The sequence below is a fragment of the Echinops telfairi genome, unplaced genomic scaffold (genome assembly GCF_000313985.2).
Source record: "Echinops telfairi isolate 266 unplaced genomic scaffold, ASM31398v2 ScPeMD7_7421;HRSCAF=8459, whole genome shotgun sequence".
NCBI classification, from domain to species: domain Eukaryota; kingdom Metazoa; phylum Chordata; class Mammalia; order Afrosoricida; family Tenrecidae; genus Echinops; species Echinops telfairi.
Window position 1 is genome coordinate 20,963,772 of NW_022111321.1, and position 25,989 is coordinate 20,989,760.

The 25,989-nt window shown below is 45.9% G+C and overlaps 1 protein-coding gene and 1 pseudogene across 1 annotated transcript in view; one reads left to right on the plus strand and one right to left on the minus strand.

Moving 5' to 3' along the window:
- LAYN (layilin) overlaps positions 1 to 9,490 on the plus strand; it is an 18,461-nt gene extending 8,971 nt beyond the window's left edge. Inside the window, exons 3-5 of the mRNA XM_045297755.1 lie at positions 3,548 to 3,637; positions 6,743 to 6,845; positions 8,822 to 9,490. Of these exons, the coding sequence (XP_045153690.1) occupies positions 3,548 to 3,637; positions 6,743 to 6,845; positions 8,822 to 9,185 (557 nt within the window). The 3' untranslated portion in view covers positions 9,186 to 9,490. The remainder of the gene's footprint in view (positions 1 to 3,547; positions 3,638 to 6,742; positions 6,846 to 8,821) is intronic.
- A 13,757-nt stretch (positions 9,491 to 23,247) lies between these two features.
- On the minus strand, positions 23,248 to 24,104 carry LOC101642995 (annotated as a pseudogene).
- Positions 24,105 to 25,989: the final 1,885 nt, after the last annotated feature.

A 25,989-nucleotide genomic window follows, 5' to 3' on the forward strand; every position in this document is an offset into this window, starting at 1 on the left:
AGAAATAAAGGGCATCAGTGTAACTTGCTCTTGGGGGTGGGATTGCACACAGAGACAGATAACGAAGCAAGTAAGCAGGTAAAATGATTAACATTTGGAGAGCCTAGGTGAGGGGTTCATGGGAATTTTTTTACTATTTTCACAAGTTTTCATAAATCTTGCAATTATTTATGAAATTATTTCAACTTAAGAATTTACAAAAAAATAATTTCTACTGGGAAGCCTTTCAGGGGCCCCCCAAACCAGACTGGCAGCAGGGGGCGGAATAAGAATCATAGTGCCTCACAGGCTGTACTTTAACTGCTCCTGTCCTACAAGGCTGGGGTGACGTCTGCAAGCATACCATGCTTGGCCAATGACTGAGTGCACTTGAAGGCCACCCATTGTGGTCCCAACAGGATTGCACGCCCTTGTCCCATCACTCCAGAGTGGCAAGGGACTTGTCGAACAGTAACTAAAGCAGGGTTTGGCCAAGTGGCCTTGTAGAATGGCAAATCGTGTACTATCACTGACTATAGTATACATTATACCTTGTAGTGAAGCATCACAAAGTTAATATTAATGTTCTCCTGTCTTTCCAGACCTTATGGCCGACCTGTAGGGTGTAACTCCTTAGAGTTACTGGGAGGGCTGGGACTCTCTCCTTTGCAGCTCTATCCCCACTTCCTGTCTCGGAGTTTGTCTCCTTCATATTTGGTTCAAATCCAAGTGCAACTGTGAGATTAATCTCCCTGTACCTCATTGTCCTTGTGTACTTGTCTTAAACTAGAATAGCACCTACTTCATAAGATTATCAGGATTAACTAAATTTGGTTTTATAATACACGGGGGACATATAGTGGATACTATGCAAGTGTTAAAGATCGCTGGTGGCTTGGTGGTTAGGTGCTTGGTTACTAACCTAAAAGTGATCAATTCAAACCCACCAGCAACTCCATGGGTGAAAGATGTGGCATTCTGCTTCTAAAAAAGATTTGCAGCCTTGAAAAATCCATTAAGGCAGCTCTATCCTGCCTGCAGGAGCGCTAGTGGTGTAATGGTTACGTGTTGCGCTGCAATCTGCATGGGCAGCAGTTCAAAACCACCAGCAGCTCCAAGCAAGAAAGACAGGGCTTTCTACTCCCATAAACAGAGTTCATGGAAACCCACAGGGGGTCACTATGAGTCAGCATTGACTCAATGGCAGTGAGCTTTTTGTTATTGTTTTGTTGTTGTTTTATTCTGTCCTATAGGTGTACTAGGAGTTGGAATCAACTAAAAAACCATGGTTTTAATGTGATCTAAGTGATTTGTTTTCAGTAAATAAGTGAATGAGTTTCAGCTCTACACACACACACACACACACACACCTATTGGATTGCTATGTTAGTTCAGGTAGACTAGAGAAACACATTCATAGACACTCATATGTGAATAAGAAAGAGATTTAGATACAAGAGCAATGGAATACTGAGAAAACACCTCAGCCCAGTCTAGATCAAGTCCATAGTCTGATATTAGCCCATATGTCCAATGCCAATCTATAAAGTCCTCTTCAGACTCACGAAACACATGCAATGATGCCGAATGCAGGAAGATCATAGGCCAGTGGGTGGAAAGTCTTGTGGATCCAGTGGCGGTCAAGGCATTTCAGTGCTGCCAGGGGTCTCCACGTGGCTCCTCCAGTGCCAGGGCTCTAGCATAGTTCATGTGTCTTGTCAGCAAGCATGGATCCCAGGGAGTATGTGAGTGTCCCAACTCCAGTGAGCTGTTTATTTCCTTAGTGACTCGAAATGAGGTCATCAAGCTGAGACCTGATTGACAGGTTAACTCCACCCCTTCACTCTTAAGTCTCAAATTGACAACAGATTACGTAACTACCACAGTTGCTATCAGTCAGAATTAACTCATTGGGTGTAAATTTGTTTGTTTGTTGTGGTTGCTTGTTTTGGTATCCTTTCTGAATAAGACTTGACATCCTGACTTTAGAACTCTGATTCCTAACATCTTACTCTTAAAGACCCTGTCCCATGGACCCTGAGCATCTGATCAGCATAAGGGGTTACCACACTCCCAGTCAAGAGCAAAGGCATTGGATGTAGTTGCCCATGCAATCTGACTTTCCTAAGGTTCTGGGTCATCAATCTCCACTGGCTGGTCCCCTTAGGCCCTCAACCACTGCTTGGAGATCAGTGTGTATTGTTTTCTAAAACCAAACCAAACTAACTGCCAGGAAGTGGATGCCTACTCATAAGAACCCTGTAGGGCAGGGTTGAACTGCCCCTGTGAGTTTCTGAGACTGTAACTCTACAGGAGTAGAAAGCCCCATCTTTCTCTCTCAAAGAGGCTGGTGGTTTCAAACTGCTGACCTGTTAACCCAATGCATAACAACTACACCGCCAGGGCTCCTCTAGTTTCCTAAAGAGTCCCCAATACTAATTGATAAGAAATCCAGAATTTGCTTTTAAAAATCCTGGCCTGGAGTGGGCCTTATTGAAACTCAATTAACCATGTGTTGATAATGGTTGAGTTCATGATGGATACATGGAGATGCATTATACTAATGGTTGTGCTCTTATATGTATTTGGAAATTTTTATACTTAAAAGCTTTCAACTACATTTTAATGGGGGGAAATACCCAAACACAGCTGGGAGAAAGTAGTCAGACCCCAGGGCATCACCTCTGATCTTTGCACAGCAGTGCCTTTTGGGACTTACTGGCCCAGCTCCTGGCATCTGCTAACACTAGATAAAGTGCATGCGGCTCTAGAACGCTGTGCTCTGGTCAGTTTTATTCAGATGGAATGGACATGTGATGGTTTCCCTGCTTGTCTCTTTCTCTACAGAGAGGCCAACAGCTCCTCCTATGAGGCCAGGAGGTAAGCCTGTTGTTTGAGATTTGGGTTAATTTGGGCTGTTTCTCAGCATGCTAATAAAAGCTGGGCAGTTCATGCCTAGCCACAGACAGCGTAGAAGAAAGGCCTGGCTCTCTCCTGCTGACAGCCCTGTGCTGCACAGTTCTGCTATGATACTGAGAGGCTAGCCACGGGTCGGAGTCAACTATGCAGCACTGGTTTGGATTCCGTTCTTTTCATAGGCTTAGAAACACGTGCTCTTTAGACCATTACTCAACAGGAGTGCCACCAGTGTTAACCAGGCAATTTGGACAGGTGCACCCTGCAGCCAGCAGGGTAATAAGCAGTTCATTCGTCTCTATCTCTACAGCATTGTCTACAGCTAAAAAGCCATTGCTGCAGATACAATCTTGGATGTTACATGGCATGATTCACAATATGAAATGAATAATTCAATCGAATGAAACAGGAGGTGATCCAGGTGGAATCTTTATGGTCCTAGCAGAGATTCCCTGGCTCTCCCCTTGGCAACTTGACAATGAAACCTCCAGGACAGAAAATTCAACCCGTGACTGTCCCTGCCGTTATTAACTGCACTCATCAAATTGCTGCTGCTTTTTGGCATCCCACCTTGGCTCTGGAAGGAGCTCAGAAAATCCCTGGGCTGCGATGCCTTGCTTCAGGGTCCTAATCCATGTCTTTCTCTCTCCAGGCGACAGAACCAAATCTCCAACCCATCAACCCCTAATTCCAGAAGACACTCAGAAAGTAGATGCCAAAGAAACATCTACAGATAATCAAGGTCCGTGTAGAAGTCCTCTGGGACTCATAGATTGTGGGGGGCTCCTGAGGACACATTGCCGTGGTGAACAACTATCCTGCTTTGTTCTTTCCTACTGCTACCACAAAACAAAACCAGAGGTGGTGTCGATGTCTTTGCAAAACCGTCCCAAGTATTAGATGTCGATCTATAGCTACCATGCAATCCAGATCCACATCCCAACTTCATTCAGTAAAGAAAGGGAAAAGCTAATTGCCAGCTTCATATGGAGAGGGAAGAGATCCAGGATAAGCAAAGAACTCCTTTAAAAAAAAAAGGTAGGAGGCCTCACACTACCCAACCTCAAAACCTACCACATAGCACAGTAGTAAAAACTACCAGGAGCTGGTACAATGAGAGATACATGAACCAATGGAACAGAATGGAAAGCTCAGAAGTAAATGCATCCACCTACAGGCAACTGGTTTTTGTCAAAGGGCCAAAAACTATCAAATGGAACAGGGACAGCCTCTTCAACAAATGGTATTGGCAAAAATGGATCTCCATTTGTCGAAGAATGAAGCATGACCCATATCTCTCTCCATGCACAAAAACAACTCACGATGGATGAAAGACCTAAATGTAAACCCCAGTACTACAAGGATCAGCCATGAGAACCTTGGGACAAACTTAAGGGCCCTGTTGCAAGGCATACACCGACTACCAAGTATAATAGTAAAGGAAGCACACACTATGGAAGACAAAATAGATGACTGGGACCTACTAAAAAGAAGACACTTGTGCATATCAAAGACTTCATCAAAAGAATAAAATGAGAGCCCATAGATGGTGGTGGGGAGGAATTTTTAGTAATGGCACAAGGGACAAGGGCCTAATGACCAAAATCTCAAGTACACTACAAGGCATCAATATGAGAAGAACACACGACCCAATTAAAGTGAACAAAAGACACGAACAGACAGTTCACCAACAATGACAGTCAAATGGCTAACAGACAGGAGGTGTCATCAGAGAAGAATGCAAATAGAAGGATGCTAATTGTCCTCAGACAATTAGACTAGACAGGAGGTGAAATGCAAGTATTCATATGAATCATCCAAAGGATGGAGGGCAGGGCATGGAGAGAAGGGTTTGGGAGAGCAGATACAGAGAAATGAGAATAGAAAGAACCAGGTCCTGAGGCACAGCACCTGTGATCAACAGGCATCTGGGTACCTACGTGGATCCAACGGACCATGGCAACTGGAAAGACGAGATAGGAACCTTAGAGGGCTGTGGCTTTACAGGTTAATGGGGGAGGACAACTCAGAAACAGCGTGAGGGTGGTTACACAATTCAAAGAATATCGCCAATGACGCTGAATTGTATGTGTAGACACTGCATAATTGGTGCGTGGTTTGCTGTACATATTGTCCACAAACCAAAAAAAAGTAATGAACTTAAAAAAGGAGAAACAGAAACCCATGTGACAAATAGAGGAAATGGACAGAACATTTTAAAAGGCAAATCATAAAATGCAGAATAAGATGATATACTGGAGTATAAGACATCTGGGATTTTTGTTAGACATCTGGCAACTTCTAATTTCTCCCGTTAGTCATTTTGCAGAGAGGAGTACTAATACTTGTCTTATGTGCCTGAGAACATTACTGTGTGCATAACATGGAATAGAATACTGCGGGTATGATTTGTGAAACAGAATCTTGGCAGGTTAGACCTTGGGCTGTTAACTGCAGGGTTGGAGGTTCAGACCCATCCGCTGCTTTGAGGAGGAAAAAGGTGAGGTTGTCTGCTCCTGTAAAGATTTACAGCCTCATAAAAAACCATAAGAAGCTCTCTCTTGTAGGGTTGCTGTGAGTCAGAATCCACTCTATGCCTCTGGGTTTGGTTTGGGATCGAATAGGTGAAAATGTTTTGAACCAAAGAAAAGTGCTAACCCAAGGAGGGCAGCATGTTTACCACTCACGGTTATAACTGGGGATAATTAAAGTGCTCCTGGGGGGTAGGAGGTATTCCCAGTTGTCAGGTTTGCACAGAAACACACGGCCTCTGGATGGTTGGGAATCTTGGACCAATGGGAATATGAAGGGGCAGCTGATCCCGATCCTTGATTCTCCTTGAAGCTCCTTGGGGAAGAATTCTCTGATTCTGTTTTCATGGGAGAACATTGATGATTCAGTGGTAGAATTCTCAACTTTCGTGAGGGAGCCTTGAGTTCAACCCCTAGTCACGAGCTTCATGCACGACCCCCCAACCCCCGCCCCTCACCCCCATCTGTCAGTGGAGGCTGGTGTGTTGCTATGAAGCTCAACAGGTTTCAGCAGAGCTTCAAGACTAAGAGGGACTGAGAGAAAAGGCCAGGGGGTCTATGTACAAAAATCAAGTCCAGGAACGGTCTGATCCACAACACAGAATCCCGGGCAGCATTTCATTTCACTGAGCATGGGTGGGCTTATCATGAGTTAGGCCAACTGGATGGCACCTAACAAGCGTGAAAGACTCCACAAGAAATCAGACTTTCAGAGTATTTCATAGTCCCTGCCGAGAACAGGGACTCAGTCTCAGCCCAAAACAGTGAGACGGCTTTACCGTCAACCTCATTCCTCTTACCAGGCCTCCTCTTTCCTGGTAAAAATGCTGGGACTTCTGGTTTGCTTTCCTGTTTTCCCCAGTGGCCACCTCACTTCTGCTTCCCACAGTGGCTGTCCTTACAGGCAAGGGCATCAACACAGCCCAAGCAGCCCCTTCTTTGCTGAAGGAGGGTAATGACAAGAAAGGAGAGAATCTCTCCATCACCTTCTGAGCTGACCTTTCACTGGCCCAGCGAGTGCCCTGAGAAGCCACAGCTTTGATTGGACCTTTGGTTTGAAGGCACCCAAATGAGACAAGACAGGAGTACGACAGAGAGCACTGATCCACAGCCACCCACCGATCACAGGGATGTGTGTAAACGTGTTGCTTGGAATGAACCCATGCATGTATGAACTGGAATCCTGGCAATACTTTTTGACTTACCCTCGTATGGGTAAAACAACCTTTTCTCATATCTATATCCTTCCAAGAGTGTGCTCACACAAAGGCATTACTAATGCTTCGGGTGGGGGGGGGGTGCTTTTTCCTTTTCAGAAACTGCCTTGAACCTGGCCTACATCCTAATCCCCTGCGTTCCCCTCTTCCTCCTCCTCGTGATCGCCGCTGTCGTGGGCTGGGTTTGGATCTCTAGGCAGAGGTAAGCAAGACCTTCCTCATGTCAACCTTTGTGTTCTGCATCCGGGGGGCACTCCTGGAGATGTGGATGTTGTCCTTCTCACGTCATTAAGAGCCTCAGCACCTCCCAGAGAATCACCCAGAGCTGAATTGAGACTGGATTCTCTGACCGCCTCAAGGAATTCAGATGTACTAAACATTTTTGTGCATCGTTATGATTCAGAGAACTATTGCTAAGGATCTGTCATTCTTTCATTTCTCTCCGTGAGTGTGTGGAAGGCTCTTAATGAGGTGAGGGATGACACTGTGCTCTCCTGTGTGCATGACTCACTCAGAAAACTTTCTGTTGAGTGAGTGAGCCAAGGCAACGAAGGGTGAGTCAAATGGAAAATGACTGTCCCGATACAATTTGGTAAAAATCTGAAACTCAATCACTTAATTCAAAAATGAAATAGACACAAACACAATCATTTTAGTGGACTCTTCTTTCCGTAAAACAAACAAGCGTGGGTTGCTATAAGCAGCTGCACTACGCAGCCTACAGAACTCCTGGCAGGAGCAGGGTCACAAGCCACCATGGTTAATCAAACCTAAATTGATCAGATCTAATTTAGGATCTGGCTCCCTTTGGTTACCAATTTAAGGTGACATAAGATTCCTTTGTAGAACCAACCTCACTTTATAACACATTTAATTCTATTTGATGATTAAAGAATGCATTCAAGAAAGTTGAGTATTATGATTTTCCTTGACTAGTTCATTTTAGCCTAAAACATAGGATTCTCTTTAAAATATTGTGCAACTGAGGCCCCGGCTGCTTATTCTGCGGTTGGTTCTTGAGTTCCCTCCTTTGCTCCATTTATTTAACCAGCATGTCACCAGGATGCAACAATCATGACTCAGAAGCCAGGGGTCTGCCGATCCCAAGGGTCATTAACCTTTTGGGCGCCATGGACCCCTTTGTCAATCTGGCGAGCCGATGAACCCCTTCCCAGAATGAGGGTTTAAATGCATCAGATAAGTACAGATGATGACAAAAGAAGCCATTATACGGACAGAATGTAGAGCAAAGGGTTTCCAGAAATGCATCTGAGATGTAGTCACATATGCACTTCTTTATTAATGCCTATTTATTTAATGATAAGGAGCCATGGGTGTGCGGTGGGGCTGTTAACCACAAGGTTGGCAGTTCAAACTCACCAGGCACTCATTGGAAGACAGATGAGGCTGTCTGCTCCCATAAAGATCTAGTCCCAGAAGCCCAGTGAAACAGTTCTATTCTGCCCTACAGGCACTATGCGTCTGAATCAGCTCAATGGTAGTATGTTATTTAGTAGTACGTATAATTAGCATAACATCTCTGGGTGGCACAGTTTGTGCCTGGCTACTAACCAAGGGGTTGGTAGTTCTAATCCATCCAGAGGTGTTGAAGAAGAAAGACCTAGCAATCTACTTCCACGAGGTTCCAGCCATTGAAAACCCTCCTGTGCATTTTGACTCTGGCACACGTGGGGTCGCCATGAGTCAGAACCAACTCAACAGCAGCAGGTTTAGAATGACTAAAATGTGTGAGAGAGAGGAGCGTGAGATGTATTTCAAGAGATCTATAATAACATGCTAGGAAAACATTTGTGCTTCTGTTCATGACAAAGCCACAGCTATTATGAACCCTGCTACGGCTTCCTTCCTACATTCATAATTGAAGGACATACTAAATTTCAATTTAGGGTGTTTTCCTAATGTGATATTGGCCACCCCCTGTCCATTTCTATCCATGGGCCTCTTGAGGGGTCTATGAACCCCAAGTTCAGCACCCTTGACGTACACTCTGGCAGCAGTGAGTGATCAACAGTTGTTTGGGGGTAACAACAATGTTTCCTGCCCTTCACTCAAAAGCCCTGGCCTGTAAGCTGAGGTTGGTGGGAAGGGCAGACAAGCACAGGGTCCTGGTCAATCTCTCTTGGCGAGAACCCTCAGTCTTGCTTTGCTTTCCCCTAGAACTCAGGAGCAGCCAGACCCTAGCACAAAGGATCAGCCCACCATCTGGCCGCCCCCCCACCAAGGAAGCAGCCTGGACCTGGAGGTGTATAACGTCATCAGAGAACAAAGCGAGGCTGACTTAGCGGAGACCCGGCCAGACCTGAAGAATATTTCCTTCCGAGTGTGTTCAGGAGAAGCCACGCCTGATGACATGTCTTGTGACTATGACAACGTGGCTGTGAACCCCTCGGAGAGTGGGTTTGTGACTCTGGCGAGCACAGAGAGTGGATTTGTGACCAATGACATTTACGAGTTCTCCCCTGATAGAATGGGACGGAGCAGGGAGTCGGGGTGGGTGGAAAATGAAATATATGGGTATTAGAATGCATGAAAGAAAGGAACTTAAACTGACAAGAATGTGAAAAGGGGGTTAAAAGAAAGAAGAAGTAAAATTACACCCCCCCACACCTTTTTTTTTCCTGCAAAGGAGAAGGTCTCTGAAAATGCTTAGCTTGGTGAAATCCGGATGAAGTCTTAAGGGTGAGCATGTGACCCCCACTGGTTGCCAGTAGATCCCCAAGTTTCATCTGTAGCCTCTCACCCAGCTGGATCTTATAAGAAAGCACCTTGCTCCGGGGTCTGGCACATAGTAGGTTCTCAGTAAATGCTGGTTGTATTGATGGTGTCTGCCTTTGGAGAGAGTGTTATAAATGGCAACAACAAGGGTGGTGACATGGAGCTCAGAAGACACACCTCTGGGTGGTGTTCTTCCTGCTCTGTCCAGCAGCACACACGATCACAGCTGACCCCGGACTCAGCCATCACACAGCAATGAGGGCGCTTCCCAGCCAGCAGAAAGTGTGCATGGAAAGGGACGAAAAGACGGTGGAATTTCTCCATGAACTCTTGGAAACATACGTGTACCGAGTTTGCACTATACATATAATTTATTTTTATTGTTGTTGAGACTATACACAGCGGGGTAAGCACACACTGATGGAACGACCACCACATGTACAGCTCAGCCACACTGATGTGCATTCTCCCAACTGGAAATACGACATCTTTTGACAACCGACCCATGGCAGCATCAGGCTTGCCTGCACATCAGCGGTTCTCCTATCTGTTTTGTTTTGCTTTTCAAAGAATACAAGCCAATAAAAAGCAGGAAACAGAATGTTAGTCACTGTCTGCAGCCCTTCCTCTGCATGTGGCCTTCAGGGAGCTTTTCCCCCCCTTCCTCTGTGCATCCAAATGTAGAATGGCCAACTTGGAAACACGTTAGCCGCTAAAAATGACATTTGAGTCTCAGGAAGCTTCTAAGGTTCATTTTTCCTCCAAACCATGGTCCGACTGCTGTATGTTTGTTGGTAGTATCAGCCTCGTTATCAATAACTGTGATTCTTACGCCTTTAGCTTTAGAGACGGCACAATTTCAAATGCTCTGGGACTCAAATGGGAGAAAGGCTGGGCTTTCTGTTCCCAGAAAAAGAATTGCAGTGTTAGAAACTCACAGGGGCAGCTCTACTTGTGCTACGAGTCTGCACGGACTCAACGGCAGTGAGCTTGGTTTGGGTTTTTGTGGGGAGACTCAAATCCGGAGAAAAGTTAGCCTGACCTAACCATCATTACGGAGCCCTGGGGGTGTGGTGGTTACACACTGGGCTGCAATCAGCACGATTGGAAGTTCAAAACCAGCAGCAGCTCCACAGGACAAAGACTGGGCTTTTGCTCCAGTAAGCAATTACAGTCTCGGAAGCCCACCAGGGGGGTCACTATGAGCCAGCACAGACTCAATGGCAGTGAGAGTACAAACAAGCCTTAGCCATAGTCTTTCTCTTCATTCTTGGCCATTCTTTATGTCACCTAGACCAGGGGTTCTCAACCTTCCTACTGCCGTGACCCTTTCATACACTTCCTCATGTGGTGCTGACCCCCAACCATAAAATTAGTTTCGTTGCTACTTCATAACTGTAATTTTACTACTGTTATGAATCGTGCAAACCCTATGAGAGGGTCATTGGGCCCCCAAAGGGGTCACGATCCACAGGTTGAGAACCTCTGACCGTGAGCCTTCCTCCATCAGTTCAATAATATTCTTCTAACCTCTCCTCAGCTAGCATCTTCACTGTCCGTAGGGAACTAACTAGTTGACTAATCTGCATCAGATCAATGTTGAATGGAGTGGATTATCATCACGCCCCAATCTCCTGCCCTACTGGGGTGGAGAACAGTGTCAATTGTGGAAAACATCACTGACAACGATCCCTGGGAAGTTTGCTTAATCGCCAAATGTACTGTACGTTCCAGGCAAACAGAGCAAACACGTGCTCTGATGGGCTGAGTCATTGCTCCCAAATGCCTAAGTCTGCATTCTGCTTCAGGCTCCCTGGCTCCTGCATCCGTCCTTCTCCCCGTCACCATGCCTCGCTCCTCTGGCCCCTCTGAGGCTGAAAGCGCCAGCGGCTTAGGGATTCCATCTGTACCCTGCGCCCAAGACAGCACGTTGCCCAGGGGAAGCAGTCAGTGCTTGTGGACTGGATGAACACTCCATCTTTCAGACTGGTGTAGCATAGCCTCAAATTATCAGCTGAAAGTCGATGGCACTACTTTTTCACCCAGTGGTAATTCGAAACGGTTCCTCCTGTCCCGGAAGAAGAAAGCACAGTGATGAGCCAATTGAAGCCGGTAAATCATGTTCACAACTGGGTTTGTGTCACTGAAATTCAAACAGAGAACCCACCCTTCATGTGGAAAGGGAAGGAGGTTATCATTAGAGTGACCCTTCGGCATCTTCCCTTTGTCGTCTGTGTGAGCTTGCCTGCTCTGGAGGCCTGGGGCATCCTCTCGGGCTGCTCACCAAAAGGTCAGCGATTCAAAGGCACCAGCTGCTGTGCAGGAGAGCGGTGAGGCTTTCTACTCTCAAAACCCCTAGCAGCAGTTCCACTCTGTCCTGTAGGGTTGCTATGAGCCAGCATAGACTCTAAGGCCGCCAGTTAAGGCTCCTCCATTTTAGAGTTTTACCATCCCTTTCTCCACCTCCGCTCGACTCGCGGAGCGGACCCAACGGATTGCACTCCATTTGTTTAGGAAGCACTTGACAAGGCTTCGGTGTGTGTTGTGTTCAAAATGAACTTTGAACATTCTCATCCAAGTATCATTTGGAAAATAAGTGAACCTATTTTATCATTTAGGGGCCCTGGCAGTGGTGGTGGTGGTTTTACATTGGGCTGCTAACCCCAGGATCGGCGATTCAAAACCACCAGTTGCCCCAAGGGAGAACGATGAGGCTGTCTACTCCAATCAAAGCCTGCAGTCTCAGAAACTGTTCTCAGAAACTTCCAAGGCTGTCCTCCTGCGCCCTCACAGGCTTCACTATGAGTTGGAATCAACTCAGTGGCAGTGGGTTGAGTGTGGGTTTCATTGTTGAATACTGTAGATTCCAACTTCCCAACGCATTCCCCCATCTTGACACACTTGATTACGTAGACGTGTCCGATAATTCCTTGGGTCTATCTGTTTGGCAAGAACTTCTTGAATACTTATGACACCAAGCACCCTGCTAGGTGCCATGCCTGGGCCATAGCCAGGGTTCTAGTAATGGTGCAGATAAGTCCGAGTATAGGTTATGTGTTTTTGCCAATATGGTACTGTAATGATCTCTCTTATTTCATTTTATCCATTCATTCGCTTATTGAAAAAGTGATAAACATCTGCTTTCTGTCAAGAACTGTGCTGTTCTTAAGCACCGTTGGGTTGGTACAGACTCATAGCAACCCTGTGTTCAATAGATGGGAACACTGCCTAGCCCTGCACCATCTTTCCTTTGGTGTTATTTTTGAGCCCCTGGTTGCAACCACTGTCAACCCATCTCATTGACAGTCTTCCTCTCTTTTGCTGACCATCTACCAAGCTTGATGTCCTTTTCCAGTGATTCATCTCTCTTGGTAACATGTCCAAAATGCACGAGACAAAGTCTAGAGATCTTTGCTTTAAGGAGCACTCTGGCTATACTTCCTCCAAGACAGCTTTGTTCATTCTTCTAGAAGTTCATGGTATTTTTATTATTCTTCACCAACAGCATAATTCAAATGCATCAATTCTTTTCCAGTCTGACCTATATTCATTGTCCAGTTATCACATACATATGAGGCCATTGAAAATTCCATGACACACGGGGCGCTAACCCTAGGGAACACAGAGTAAGGCAGAGAGATGGAGGCTGTACTTCCAAGTTTGGTCCCATTGAACATTTTATGACTCCTATTTAGTTTTGAGTAATTTACCAAACACCTACTTCACACCAGACACGGAGCTAGGAGGAGGGTTTGTGTGTAATCTCATATTTTATCCTTATGACAACCTTGTGAAAGAAGGCATCGTGTGCTATTTTGAAGATGAGGGAATAAGTGGTAGGTCAAGTTCTACCTGTCTAATTGAGTCTAGTGGTCTTTCCACTTCACCACCAACCTTCAATTACCAGCTCCGTGAGTGGCTCAGATCCAAGAAGGCTAGACTTTCCATTGTTTCATAGATTCAGGTCCCCCAGTGTTCTTGCTTTTGTTTTTTGCTTTCTTCCTGTCTGATGTGCTCGATGGTATCCCACACCTCCCCTGGTGTTGGGTCACTAATGTTCGTATCTGTTCTGAGATGGTCTCCACCTTCAGAGATGCTCAAGATCATATTGTGTCTCTCATGAACTCGTTTTCATTTTCTTCAGCTTCAACCTGAACCTGCTTATTAGCAGTCGATGGCCTGTTCCAGAGTCAACCTGTGGCCTTCAATATCATGCTATTGAGCTGCTCCATCATCTGTTCCCACAGATGTAGATGATTTGATTCCTGTGGATTCCATCTGTTGAGATCCACATGTATGGTTACCATTTATGTTATTTAAAAACAGCATGTGTGATGCAAAATTCTATCATTTGTCCTCCAGCTTCATTTCATATCAGCAGGGCCATATTTTCCAACGATGGATGTTTCCTCGTTGTTTCTTTTTATTCCAGTTGTCAGTAATTACCAAGGCATCTTTGTTGCATGTTTGATCAGTTCCAGATTGAAAATGGAGGCAAAATACTTCAGTATCTTCATCACTGGATTTAGTGGTTTGTACATGAATTTGAATAATAGTTGTAATGCTTGGTCTTCCTTGCTGGCATATGGATATTATCTTATACCCACAGTATTGTACTACAAGCTAGATCTAGAAATACTCTTTTTGACAAAGCTTGTCGTCCCTGATGTCATTCCAGGCACAGTAACCATATGTTACCTAATTCAGAGTGGTCAGTACCAGTCTAGTTCAGCTCTCTCATATCTAGGATATCAGTCTTTATGTGTTTCATTTCATATTTTGATGACTTCCAATTTCCTGGAATCATACTTTGTCTAGTCCTCATTCTATTTCTTAATGGATACTTGCAGCTGCTCTTCTCATTTTGAGTCATGTTCCGGCAGCAAACGGAGGTCCCCAAAGCTTTGCTCCATCCATGTCATTAAGTTTAACTCTATCCTGAAGAGGAGGCTCCTCCTCAGTTGTATTTTGAATGTCTTCCTACATGAAGGGCTCATCACTCTATCAAAGCTCTGCCATTTGCAAGTGGCTAGTTTTTTATAGGTGGGTCCTCTCTTCCTTCTTCTTAGTCTGCTTTTAGTCCGAAAGCTTCACTGGCACCTGTTCACCATGGGTGACCCTGCTGGTATTTGAAATACCAGTGACCTAGCTTCCAGCGTCACAGCAACACACAAGCCCCACAGTGTGGCAACCTGGCAGATGAGTGGAGACTCGCAGACTGGAGTCTGATGCAAATGGCTCCTTTGTTGCTGTTGCCACTGTGACTGCTAGTTCCATACTGGTTGATTTGGGTTCATGACGACCCCTCGTGAATGGTGCGAACTTCAACTTATTTCTAAATCCTGGTTTTGAAGAGCAGAAGGACATTCTGACTAACATGAATCACCCGAACAAGGGCACCGAGAGGAGACGAGATGACATCCTGATGATACTCTCCGCCTAGTCCCTCTGATAACAAAGACCCCAGTCCTGAAATCTGTGTAACGAGCGGAAGAAGAAATGCTTAGCTGTAACACTGAATGGAGAAAGAAACAGAACAAAAACAGTAATTAAGTAGAGAGACAAAATGGAGACCCAGAGCAGAGCCACTGAAGACAGCATGGCAGTTAGATGTTTTGGCCACTTGACCGTCTTGAGAGGGTAGGGATGGAGTGCACCACACCAGTCAGTTCACAGCCTGGTGATGCCACCTTGGGAGAGTGGCCCTTTTGTACACGAGACATTGGGAACCTCTCTCGGGGGCCCTTTGCCCTCCTGCTTGCTTGGAGTCTGTGTGTCTGCCCCCAGGGGCAGCCTCATGTGGGACACCGACCCTGGAGCTGTCGCTTCCTGCCATGTTCCCACCGACTTTGGGTCCACTGCACACATGAGCCTGTGATCTCCCTGCTTCTGCCGCACCTTTCGGCGTCATCAGCCTGCAGCTACGTGAGTCAGAAGAAGACCTCAGCTACCACTGGACCCATGCACTTAAGTGGGACTGGGCTGGGACATGAAATAAAATTATTTCTTGACATGAACTTCTTTCTTATACATATATGAGTGTCACTGGTTTGACACTCCAGACAACACAGCCTAACACAGCAACCTACACACGTGAGACAGTGTGAGCAAATCTGGAGAGAAACAAGGTGACCAGAAGATGAGGTGGGTCTAAGAGACCATCGTGCCGGAAAATGAGTGAGAACTCGGGTGACAGTAATGACTACCGATCAGTGAGGGAGTCAGTAAATAAGGATAAAAGCACCCATCAGTAGTGGTCCCTAGACATTTGGGTTGGAGGCCCATTTGGAAGGGAAGGTCTATGAGGTGGTGGCTGGAGATGCTGGACTCTAGTGTCCTCTGCCCTTGATCGAGTCAGGGCAGGAACCAAGAAATCTGCTACAATCACCCAGAAATGCAGGGGGCCCATGCCAGTCAATGATGACTAGAGTATTGTGCTCTGCTGCCTTCTCCCCCAAACCTTGCTGGTGATCAGCCATGAGGTCCACCACACCTCCACCAACCCAGTGGTCAGCGACCCCTTCCCTGCCATTCCTCCCCGACCTAGTTCAAACTGTCTGCCCCTCTAGATCCCCCTGCAGCCCTCACCTTGACAGAATGCACTGGCAGTGGAACACATCACACACCTGCAAACTTCATATCGCGCATCAGGTACCCACGTGGCTGACAGGGCACACTCTTTCAGACCAGGCACTGCACGCCTGCAGCCGCTATAGTCAGAGTTGTATACCCGGGAGGCTCATTCACAAGTGAGGGTGCGTGTAAGCATGGGACACATGACAGGTGCATAACTGTGATAGGAAGCACGTGCACACGCAAACTGCACACTAGGTGCCTTCCACCTCCCAGGAAGAAACACATGAGACTGCTGTCACATCAAACCCCTTTTTTTCCCCTCCGTTTCTTTTTTATTTTCCTTCACTTTTTTTTTCCTTAATCATTTTATTAGGGGCTCCTACAGCTCTTATCACAATACATACATGCATCCATTGTGCCAAGCACATTTGTACATTCGTTGCCATCATCATTCTCAAAACATTTGCTTTCTACTTGAGCCTTTGGTATCAGCTCCTCATTTTCACCCCTCCCTTCCTCACCTTCTCTCCCTCATTAACCCTTGATAATTTATAAATTGTTATTTTTTCATGTCTTACACTGTCCGGCATCTCCCTTCATCCACTTTTCTGTTGTCTGTCCCCCAGGGAGGAGGGTATATGTAGATCATTGTGATTGGTTCCCCCTTTCTCCCCACACCTTACCCTTACCCTCCTGGTATCGCTACTCTCATTATTGGTCCTAAGGGGTTCATCTGTCCTGGATTCCCTGTGTTACAAGTCTCTTATCTGTACCAGTGTCCATCCTCTGGTCTAGTTGGATTTGTGAGGTAAAATTGAGGTCATGATAGGAGGGGAGAAGAAGTATTAAAGAACTAGAGGAAAGTTGGATGTTTCCTTGGTGCTATACTGCACCCTGACTAGTTTGACTCTTCCTTGTGACCCTTTGGTGATGGGACATCCGATTTCCTACAGATGGGCTTTGAGTCTCCACTCCACCCTCCCCCTCTTTCACATAGATATAATTTTTTGTTCTGGGTCAGTGATGCCTGATACCTGATACCTGATCCTATCAACACCTCATGATCACACCGGCTGGTGTGCTTCCTCCATGTGGGCTTTGCTGCTTCTCTGCTAGATGGATGCTTGTTTATTTTCAAGCCTTTAAGACCCCAGATGCTATATCTTTTGATAGCGGGGCACCATTAGCTTTCTTCACCACATTTGCTTATGCGCCAATTTTAACTTCAACTGTATCTCCCACACCACTCTACATCTATGATAGGTTTTCATAATTTATTGCAAAGGCCACAGAGAACTCACAAACAATACTCACAATTAAGGGAGTTTATTAGGGAAGTCAAGGATCAGCAAACAGTAAGGATACAGTCATTAGTCTCCTTGGCAAAGTTTCCCTTGGCCTTTGCCTCTCTTGTGGCCATGAAGCCAGCCTGCCTGTTGCTCTGTTCCACAGTTCTGTAGTCTCGGGCCAGAGTAGGAGAAGGGACCGCATAGTCTTGGCACAGCTCCTCTGAGCCTCCATGCCAGTCTCTAGTGCGTCTGGTCTGGGTGACCTCAGCCACTTCAGAAAGCGATCTTGAACGTGCCCTTACCGGGTCTTCAGGAGCTCTCTCTCTCTGCTTCTGCTTCAAAAATGGCCCATCCATATAGCCAGGGAGGTGGGAATAAAAACTGATCTATCCCTCCATTGTTACATGCTCGTATTTGTATAGTCCCACCCCAACAGTTGGTGGGGGTTACAGAGACTTGGGTAGAAGAGCCACATTAAGAAATTTCACTCCACCACATGAACCCAGTTAAAGATTTTTCAAAAATAAAATAAACGTACAAGACTGAAAATAAAACAAACCATCAATTTAGGGGGGTTGTCCTCCTCAGTAGTTTGGTCGCTATGATGTAGTGGGCCCGCACAGTGAGATAGGATAGACTGTCACCACATCCATGATGAGATCTGCTGTGAGTAGTCAATCCACTCCCCCCAGGAATTTAGCTCGGGCTTCTTCCAGTCTACGAGGGGCCTTCAAAGAGTTCATGGAAAATTTTCATGGAAATTCAAAATTATTTTTAATTAAATTGTTCTATGAGCTTTAAAATTAAACCCTTGGACTATATGCATTGATTTAATTAAACCAATTTTAGTTAAATTGGAGGACTATACAAATAGGGTGTATGTAATACTTATAGAGGTGATTCATCCATTTTACATCAATTTAAATTTTAAAATTTCCCCTAAACTCTTTGAAGGTCCTCATGGTAAACATTTTGGCAAAGCCTGCTTGAACTTTGCTAGATCTAGCATCTGGTTTGTCATCATCTGACACCTGATTCTCTGGACTGGAGCCAGCAGCATGCCATATTGTTCAATGATCCTAGGAGGTGTAAGGCTCTGCATCCTGTGGGTCCAAAGCCTGCCCCCTTATTGCTGGCCTGGGGCACACTCACAGCCAGCAGCCTGCTGTCTGTCTTACCTCCTTTGCTTTTCATCAGCACCTGCAATTATGAGTCAGGAGAAGCCTCCTGGCTCATTGAGCTGCCAGTCTACAACTTTGTGAGCCATTTCCTTGAGATAAATTTCCTCTTTGTCTCTCTTTCCTCTCTTTCTCCCTTCCTTCCTCCCCGCCACCTACCTCTCTCTCTCTCTCTCTCTCTCTGCCTTATTTTGGGGGGGATGCCCTATACCAGTATTTCCGTGACAGGCAAAACTATAAGTAGGTCTTATTTTCAGGGGATGTCTTACTTTCGGGGGAATACAATATATATATATATATGCATCTGAATAAGAGGGCTTCAAAAAGTTTGTGGAAAAGAACTATCATCTTTAATTCCATTGATCCACAAATTTTTGGAAGCCCTTTCACATATAAATGCCACCAATTTTGCTTCTTTAGAGACCCAGCTTAGGACAGATATCAATCTATAAACCATAACAGCTACAAAGCAAAAAGAGAGAATAAAAGGTATAAAAACTTCCAAGGGTGAGGAAGTCAAGATTATATCAAGATAGAATACTCTCCTAAACTTAAGTCAAAATCAAACCCACTATCAGCAAGTCAATTCTAACTCATAGTGATCCTTTAGGACAGAGTAGAATTGTTCCCTAGGGTTTCTAAGACTATGAATCTTTATAGGAACAGACGTCATCTTTCTTCTGCAGAGAGACTAGTGCATTTGAACTGCCAACGTTTCAGTTAGCTGATCTTTGTGCAAAGCTAACCCTGAGACTATGGCCTTTGGACGTTCTTCTGGAATGGAATTCATCTCCATGGCTCACCTTTTTCTTAATCATTGTATTGGGGCCTCATACAACTCATCACATTCCATCCATCCATCCATGTGTCAAGCACATTTGTACATTTGTTGCCATCGTCATTCTCAAAACATTTGCTTTCTACTTGAGCCCTTGGTATCAGCTCCTCATTTTCCCCTCCCTCCCTCATGAACCCTTGATAATTTATAAAATTTGTTCATGTCTTACACTGTCCGACATCTCCCTTCACCCATTTTTCTGTGGTCTGTCCCCCAGCGAGGGGGTTACATGTAGATTGTTGTGATAAGTTCCCCCTTTCCACTCCACCTTCCCCTTATCCTCCTGGTATAGCTACTCTTGATATAGCTACTCTAACCACTGGTCCAGGGGTTCATCTGTCCTGGAGTCCCTGTGTTTCCAGCTCTGATCTGTACCAGTGAACATCCTCTAGTCCAGCCAGATTTGTAAGGTAGAATTGGGATCATGATAGTCGGAGGAAGGAAGCATTAGAAAACTAGAGGAAAGTTGTATGTTCGGTGCCATGACTCACCTTTCAGCCAAAGGATAGACAGAGCTATAAAGGGAACAATAGCACCAGAGAGGTCCACACTCCTTGGAACTCAGCCGATGCAAGATCAGAAGGGCAGCATTTAGGGTGGGATGCAGCTCTGGACTGGAAGGGGCGGATGAGAAGGATGAGTGGAAACAGGACACACAGGGAGCGAGTGGGAGGCGTGCTGATACAGGGCAGAGACTGCGATGGGGGACACAAAACAAAATGTGTCCGATTTCCTGATGGGGAGGCCAATTTGCTCTGTAAACTTTCACTCAAATCTCAATAAAAAGGGCGTGGGAGATAGAAACCAAATATTTTTAAACACAAGGCCTCCAGGAATAACTAGTTGCTCAAAATACTATAAAACCAACGTTAAAAACAAGACCGTTTCCCCCATGTAGATTCTGAGTCACGGTGAGCCCAGGTTCATCAGAGGAGGCTGTTCTAGCGGGTTTCAATGGTGGGTTTTTGGAAGTAGATTATCAGGTCTTTCTTCCCAGGTGGACCCAGACATCTAGCCTTTCAGTTAACAGTACCGCTCAGGGACTCCAAAGACCAGGTGCGGTCTCAAAAGTATAAACACATTTGTTAAAGATGTATTTATTGCCCCAGAAGAGGGGCTCAAAAGTTTTCTGTGATCTCTTAATCTGCAAAATGTCGATTTTTTTTTCCCCTGGGGCCCCAGGTGTTCTGCCGTGTCCCTTTGCTGTCATGTGCTCTGTGTTTGGTTCAAAGCAGGCTCAAGCGGAGCTCAGAAACAGCCGGCCTGTGTTGATGTAGTTAGGGAGAAAGGCCTGTGAGCACATCCTGTCATGCAATGTGCCAGCTGGTTGCTTTAATTGGCTATGCCACCAGGTGGCAGTGTAAGAAGGCCATAGAAATTTCACTTAATTAGCAATGTTCATCCACTTAGGGCAAGCAACTTCCTCAAGCTGCCTAATGGGATAGAGGAGGTAAGAAGGCCCAGAGGAGAAATAGAACAATGAGGTGGTTAGACTCTGGTTCTGGAATCACAGTTCCGAGGGTCTAAGTCTGTTCTTGCCACTTAGTCTGTGGGGCAATCTTGAACAAGTGTGCGCCTCAGTTTCTTCATCTCTAAAATAGAGATGATAATCACCCACGTGGGTGTGTTGCTGTGGAGATGAAAATTATGAAATATATGCACAGTATCTACTCGCTTCCATCAAGTCAATTCCAACTCATAGCGAGCATGTAGGAGGGAGTAGAAGCACCCCCGGAGGTTTCCAAGACTAATCTGCCTGTGAGTAGAAAGCCTCATCTTCTTCCACTGGCATGGCTGGTGGTTTGGAACTGCTGAACTTGAGACTCTCAGCCCGACGCTGAACCACTATACCAGGAGGACTTAACCACTGTGATAGAGGTACAAAAGTGAGGAGGATTACAGTGAAATGCAGCGGCGGAGGAGGACCGCTAAAGATGAGCATTCTGAAATTTTCCTCCCTGAGTAGGCACTTGAAGAGGTTGTGTGTTGCTTGAAAAAAATCTATCAAAAAATAAAGAAAGAAAAAAGAAAATCTATCAAGATTATCACTTCAAAAACATACAAACTCCCTGTCGTTGCCAGCTCACAGCAATCTTATAGGACAGAGTATGTTCTGTATGTTTCTGAGACTGTAACGCTTGGTGGGTGGAGCAAGCCTCCCTTTTCTCTCATAGAGTGTCTGGTGTGTTTTTTCTTTTTTTTTTTAATTCATTTTATTGGGGGCTCTTACAGCTCTTATAACATTCCATACATCAATTGTATCAAGCATATTTGTACATATGTTGCCATCATCATTTCCAAAACATTTTCTACTTGAGCCTTTGGTATCACCTCCTCTTTTTTCCCCTTCCTCCCCCACCTTCCCACCCTCAAGAATCATTGATCAATTATATATTGCTATTATTTTGTATCTTACACTGTCCGTTGTCTCCCTTCACTCACATTAATGTTATTGCTCCCCTTGTGGCGGGAGGAGTATATATATCCCTATATATCCAATCTTGTGATGGGTTCCCCTTTCTCCCCCTTCCCCATCCTCGACCATCCCACTACCATCATGATCTCACTACTCCCACTACTGTTCCTGAGGGGGTTATCTGTCCTGAATTCCATGTGCCCAGAACCCTTATCTGTACCCAGTGTGTTCTCCAGTCTAGCCAGATTTGTAAGGTAGAATTGAGTCATGGTAGTGGTGAGGAGGAAGCATTCAGGAACTAGAGGTATGACGTGTGTTTTTTCGGTGCTATACTATACCTTGGTTGAATCATCCCTTCCTTATAACCCTTCTGTGGGGGAATATCCAATTGTCTACAGATGGGCTTTGGGTCTCTACTCCCAACTCCCTCATTTGAAGCAATATAGTTGTTTGTTTTGGATCTTTTGATACCTGACACTTGATCCCAGACACCTGATCATACAGGCTGTTGAGCTTCTTCCATGTGGGCTTATTTGCTTCCCTGCTGGATAGCTGCTTGTTTAACTTCAAGTCTTTAAGACCCCCAGATGCTATATCTTTTGATAGCTGGGCACCATCCGCTCTCTTCACAACACTTGCTTATGCACCCATTTGTCTTCAGCGAGCGGCTAATGGTTTTGAACTGCAGCCCAACATATATCCCACAATGCCACTAGGGCCCCTAAATTACCCCTTTAGGAATTTCAAAAACAAGGGTCATTACCTAGTTAGCTGATCTGTCTGCCTTGAATTGAACTGGTCCAACAGATCCGTAGGCTCATAGACCTGATTGGATGATACCTAACAACAACCAGCAGATCCCCTTTGGGAGCCATTGGGTTGGACCTTGCTCTCGGGGTCATATTGCTAAATCGGAGACTCACCCCAGTAAGGATCTGTTCTATAAAATTATCTTCATTAACCTGGATCTCACTTAAAAGACTGATGACTGGAAGAATAGCTCATTGTGCAAAGTTTTTGGCACCCAGCCAGCTGAAAGGTTGCCAGGCCAGGATGTTGGCTTAGAAGTGAAGATGCTAAACCACGGGAGAGCCCAACTTCAGCGACTGTCCATTTGGTGGTGATCCTACAATCTTTCACCACTGTTTCAACTTCAGCCCTTTTCTTCAGGTGGCAGGACTGACCGTCTTCCCTGCCTCGGCTCATTCTTTCCCCCCCACCCCCCACCCCCGAGGTGTCAACAAAGGGGTGCTGCTCTTTATTCCAGAACTCGGCCTTCAGCAGTGGCTAGCATGGTGTGGTGCTCATCTGGGAGAGGCATGCACTCGTGATGCACTGCTTATTCATGTGCCTCCCCCACCCTAGCTGAGTGGCTTTAAAACAGGGAGCTATTATCTAAGTACCCTTGACAGAAGGCTCTTCAGAGTTGAACTTGGACTTCCGAGTCACCTCCATGATGCAGCATGGCAGGTTTCATGATTAAATCATTTTACTGGGGAAACGTTACACTTTGAGCACAAGACCAAGAGCCTGGTTCCCACCGGGTTCAGCAGGCCCGGTGTCGGGGGCACTCAGGCGGAATGTGCCGGGGTCCCACAATGCTTGTGCCACAAGTCCATGGCCTTGTTCACAATGGCGTCCGAGCTCTCATGGGGAGTATTTTCCAGGAACCTGGTGATCTTCTCAGCGCTGTTCAGGGCCATTACTTTTATCCTAAAGGTTAACAAAATTTTCACTGCTACAAACACGAGGATCTTACAGGATCCACTTACGACTTTGTCCCAAACCCTCTGCAGACTGGACTCAGGCAAGCAGTCCACAAAGCAGTTCTTGAACCAGAGGTCATAGGGCAGTTTGGAGAGCGCAGAACACGTCTTCAGGTGACTCAGCAGCCTGCTGTCTTCCAGATTCAAGGACTGGTCAGCTGCCTTTGGCAGCTGGGGCAGAGCGTCCTGGTACTTCCTTAACAGGCTGACGAAGCTGTGGATGACCCAGTAGCAGTCCACGCTGTCCTCCACCACCTCTTCCATGGCTTTCGAAATGGCCAGAAACACCTTGTCTTCGGGCGCCAGCGGAAAAGAGGGGCTTCGCGGCAGCTTCCCGGACTCTAGCTGGTACATAAGGAGAGACTTCCACCTGGGGCCGCTAGGGCCCACGAAGCGGATGACCCGCAGGGCGTGCAGGATGTCCGAGTAGTGCTCCGGAGCTGCAGGCCTTCTCCTGGGCATGGGATCCCTCCTAGAAGCACCTTCCACACCAGGGCGCGGTACATGGACGGGAGGGGGAACCTCTGACTAAAAGTATGAAGTTTCTCGATATCCAGAGGGTCATCTTTTAGGAGAATTTCTAGTGATTTCTTTTCTTCTATTCCACGAAGCCCCACTTTCTCATAATATACCGAGCGGAAGTTTCTCTGCGAGTCCTCAGTCAAGGATTCCAGTTGATTTTAAATTTCTTTTAAGTAGATGTTCTTCCTACACTGGACATCTCCACTAGAGGAAGCCACTCCCGGTGGAAGCTAAGTGATCCCGGAGATACCCGTGCACACTCTAACCGGCCGGCGGGTCGCACGTGGGGTCGCAGCCAGCGAGCGTTGACAGGACATGACCTCAGCTCATTCTTGAGGTCTTCCCACCCTTCCTCTCATGCTTGATCCATCTAACAACTGTTGTCCTATGTGGGACAACATTCCCATAAGCATGCTGCAAAGCTTTGTTCGATTGCATTTTGTTTACAATTTGATCTTAGTCCTGGTTTCAAAATTAGTTTCTTCCATGTTACACAAAAAAGCATATATATTTTTTTAATTTTTAAGTAAATATTTTTTTTCTTCTCTTTCCTTTTTTAAAAAAAAGGCACCCCAGACAAGACTGAAAAGTAGCCCTGGTGGCCTTGGCCTCATGGCTTACAAGTTGACCTGGTAGCTGCAAGGTCAGCAGTTGGGAACCACCATGAGAGAAAGATGAGGCTTTTGACTTGCGTAAAGATCTGTGGGCTCAGAAAACCACAGGGGCAGTTTTATTCTGTCCTGTAGGGTCGTTGTTTTGGAATAGACCTGACAGCGTGAACTTCGTTTTGAGAATGAAACTGAAAGATTTAGTGGTGTACTGAACTGCACACTGGGCTGCTGACCACGAGGTCAGTGGTTTGAAACCACCAGTCACCCTGCTGGAGAAAGATGATTTACAGACTCAGAAACCCAAAGGGACAGTTCTACTCTATCCTGTAGGATTGGAATCAACTTGACGGCAGTGAGTCGGGTTTGACTAACAATGATATCACTGAAAGAACTTATCTACAACCATCACTGGTTGCAGAGACATGCTTAAAATGCTTTTTAGTGGGGAATAAACCCGTACCTGTATGAAACCCTGGTAGCAATACTTTCTGACTTACAAATATACATATTTTCTGAGCACTTAATCATTGTGGTCATCCTGTGAGTTCCCTCAGGAAAGAAATAAAACGGCGACTCATTGGGTAAAACTGGAAAAGCAACCTACCATTTTGATAAATGGCTTTTAACTTGCTATCTGGCATACAGTATATTAGAAAGAAAGGTTTATTTTAAGAAATTCTCATGCCGTTGCTGGGGGCTGGCGAGTTCTAAATCTGTATGCCAGGTTTTGGGAAGAGTAAGAACTGACATAACAGAGGTAGGATATTCCCTAGGGAAAACGGCCCCTTTTGCTCCTGAGGTCTTCAACTTAGCAGATAAGAGCCACCCACATCATGGAAGGTAAACTCTGTTACTTATGGCCAACTGAGTTCATCACAGGCAACTACTTCATGCTCCCTGGTAACACAGTGGTTTACATCTTGGGCTGCTTGCTGACTACAAGGTCAGCAATTCAAAACCTCCAGCTGCACCTCTGGAGAAAGATGAAGCTTCCTGCTCTGGGAAAGACTGACAGCCTTGGAAACCCACAGGAAGATCTCAGACCAGTGTTTGACCATACAGTTGAGCACCAGGGCGGAGCCGGGCTACACGTAACATGAACCATCACACCCTCGCTGCCCGTCTTGGTTCTATCTGGGGCTGCGATTTCCAATGGATTAGAAGGGAGCTGCGCACCCCAGATCCTGAAGTGACACAAACAAACACCACCCATGACTCCACATCGTCTACAAAACCAAACCCATGATTTCCTCCCGATTCCCTGATCTGACTTTCCATCACTCCCCTGATGCTGCGGTTGCTAGGTGCTATCCAGTCCGTTTCGGCTCACAGCGATCCTGTGGACCACAAAACCTTCCGTCCTCACGACCGTGTTCTATTTGCATCCACTGTCACAGCCACTGTGCCCACCCAC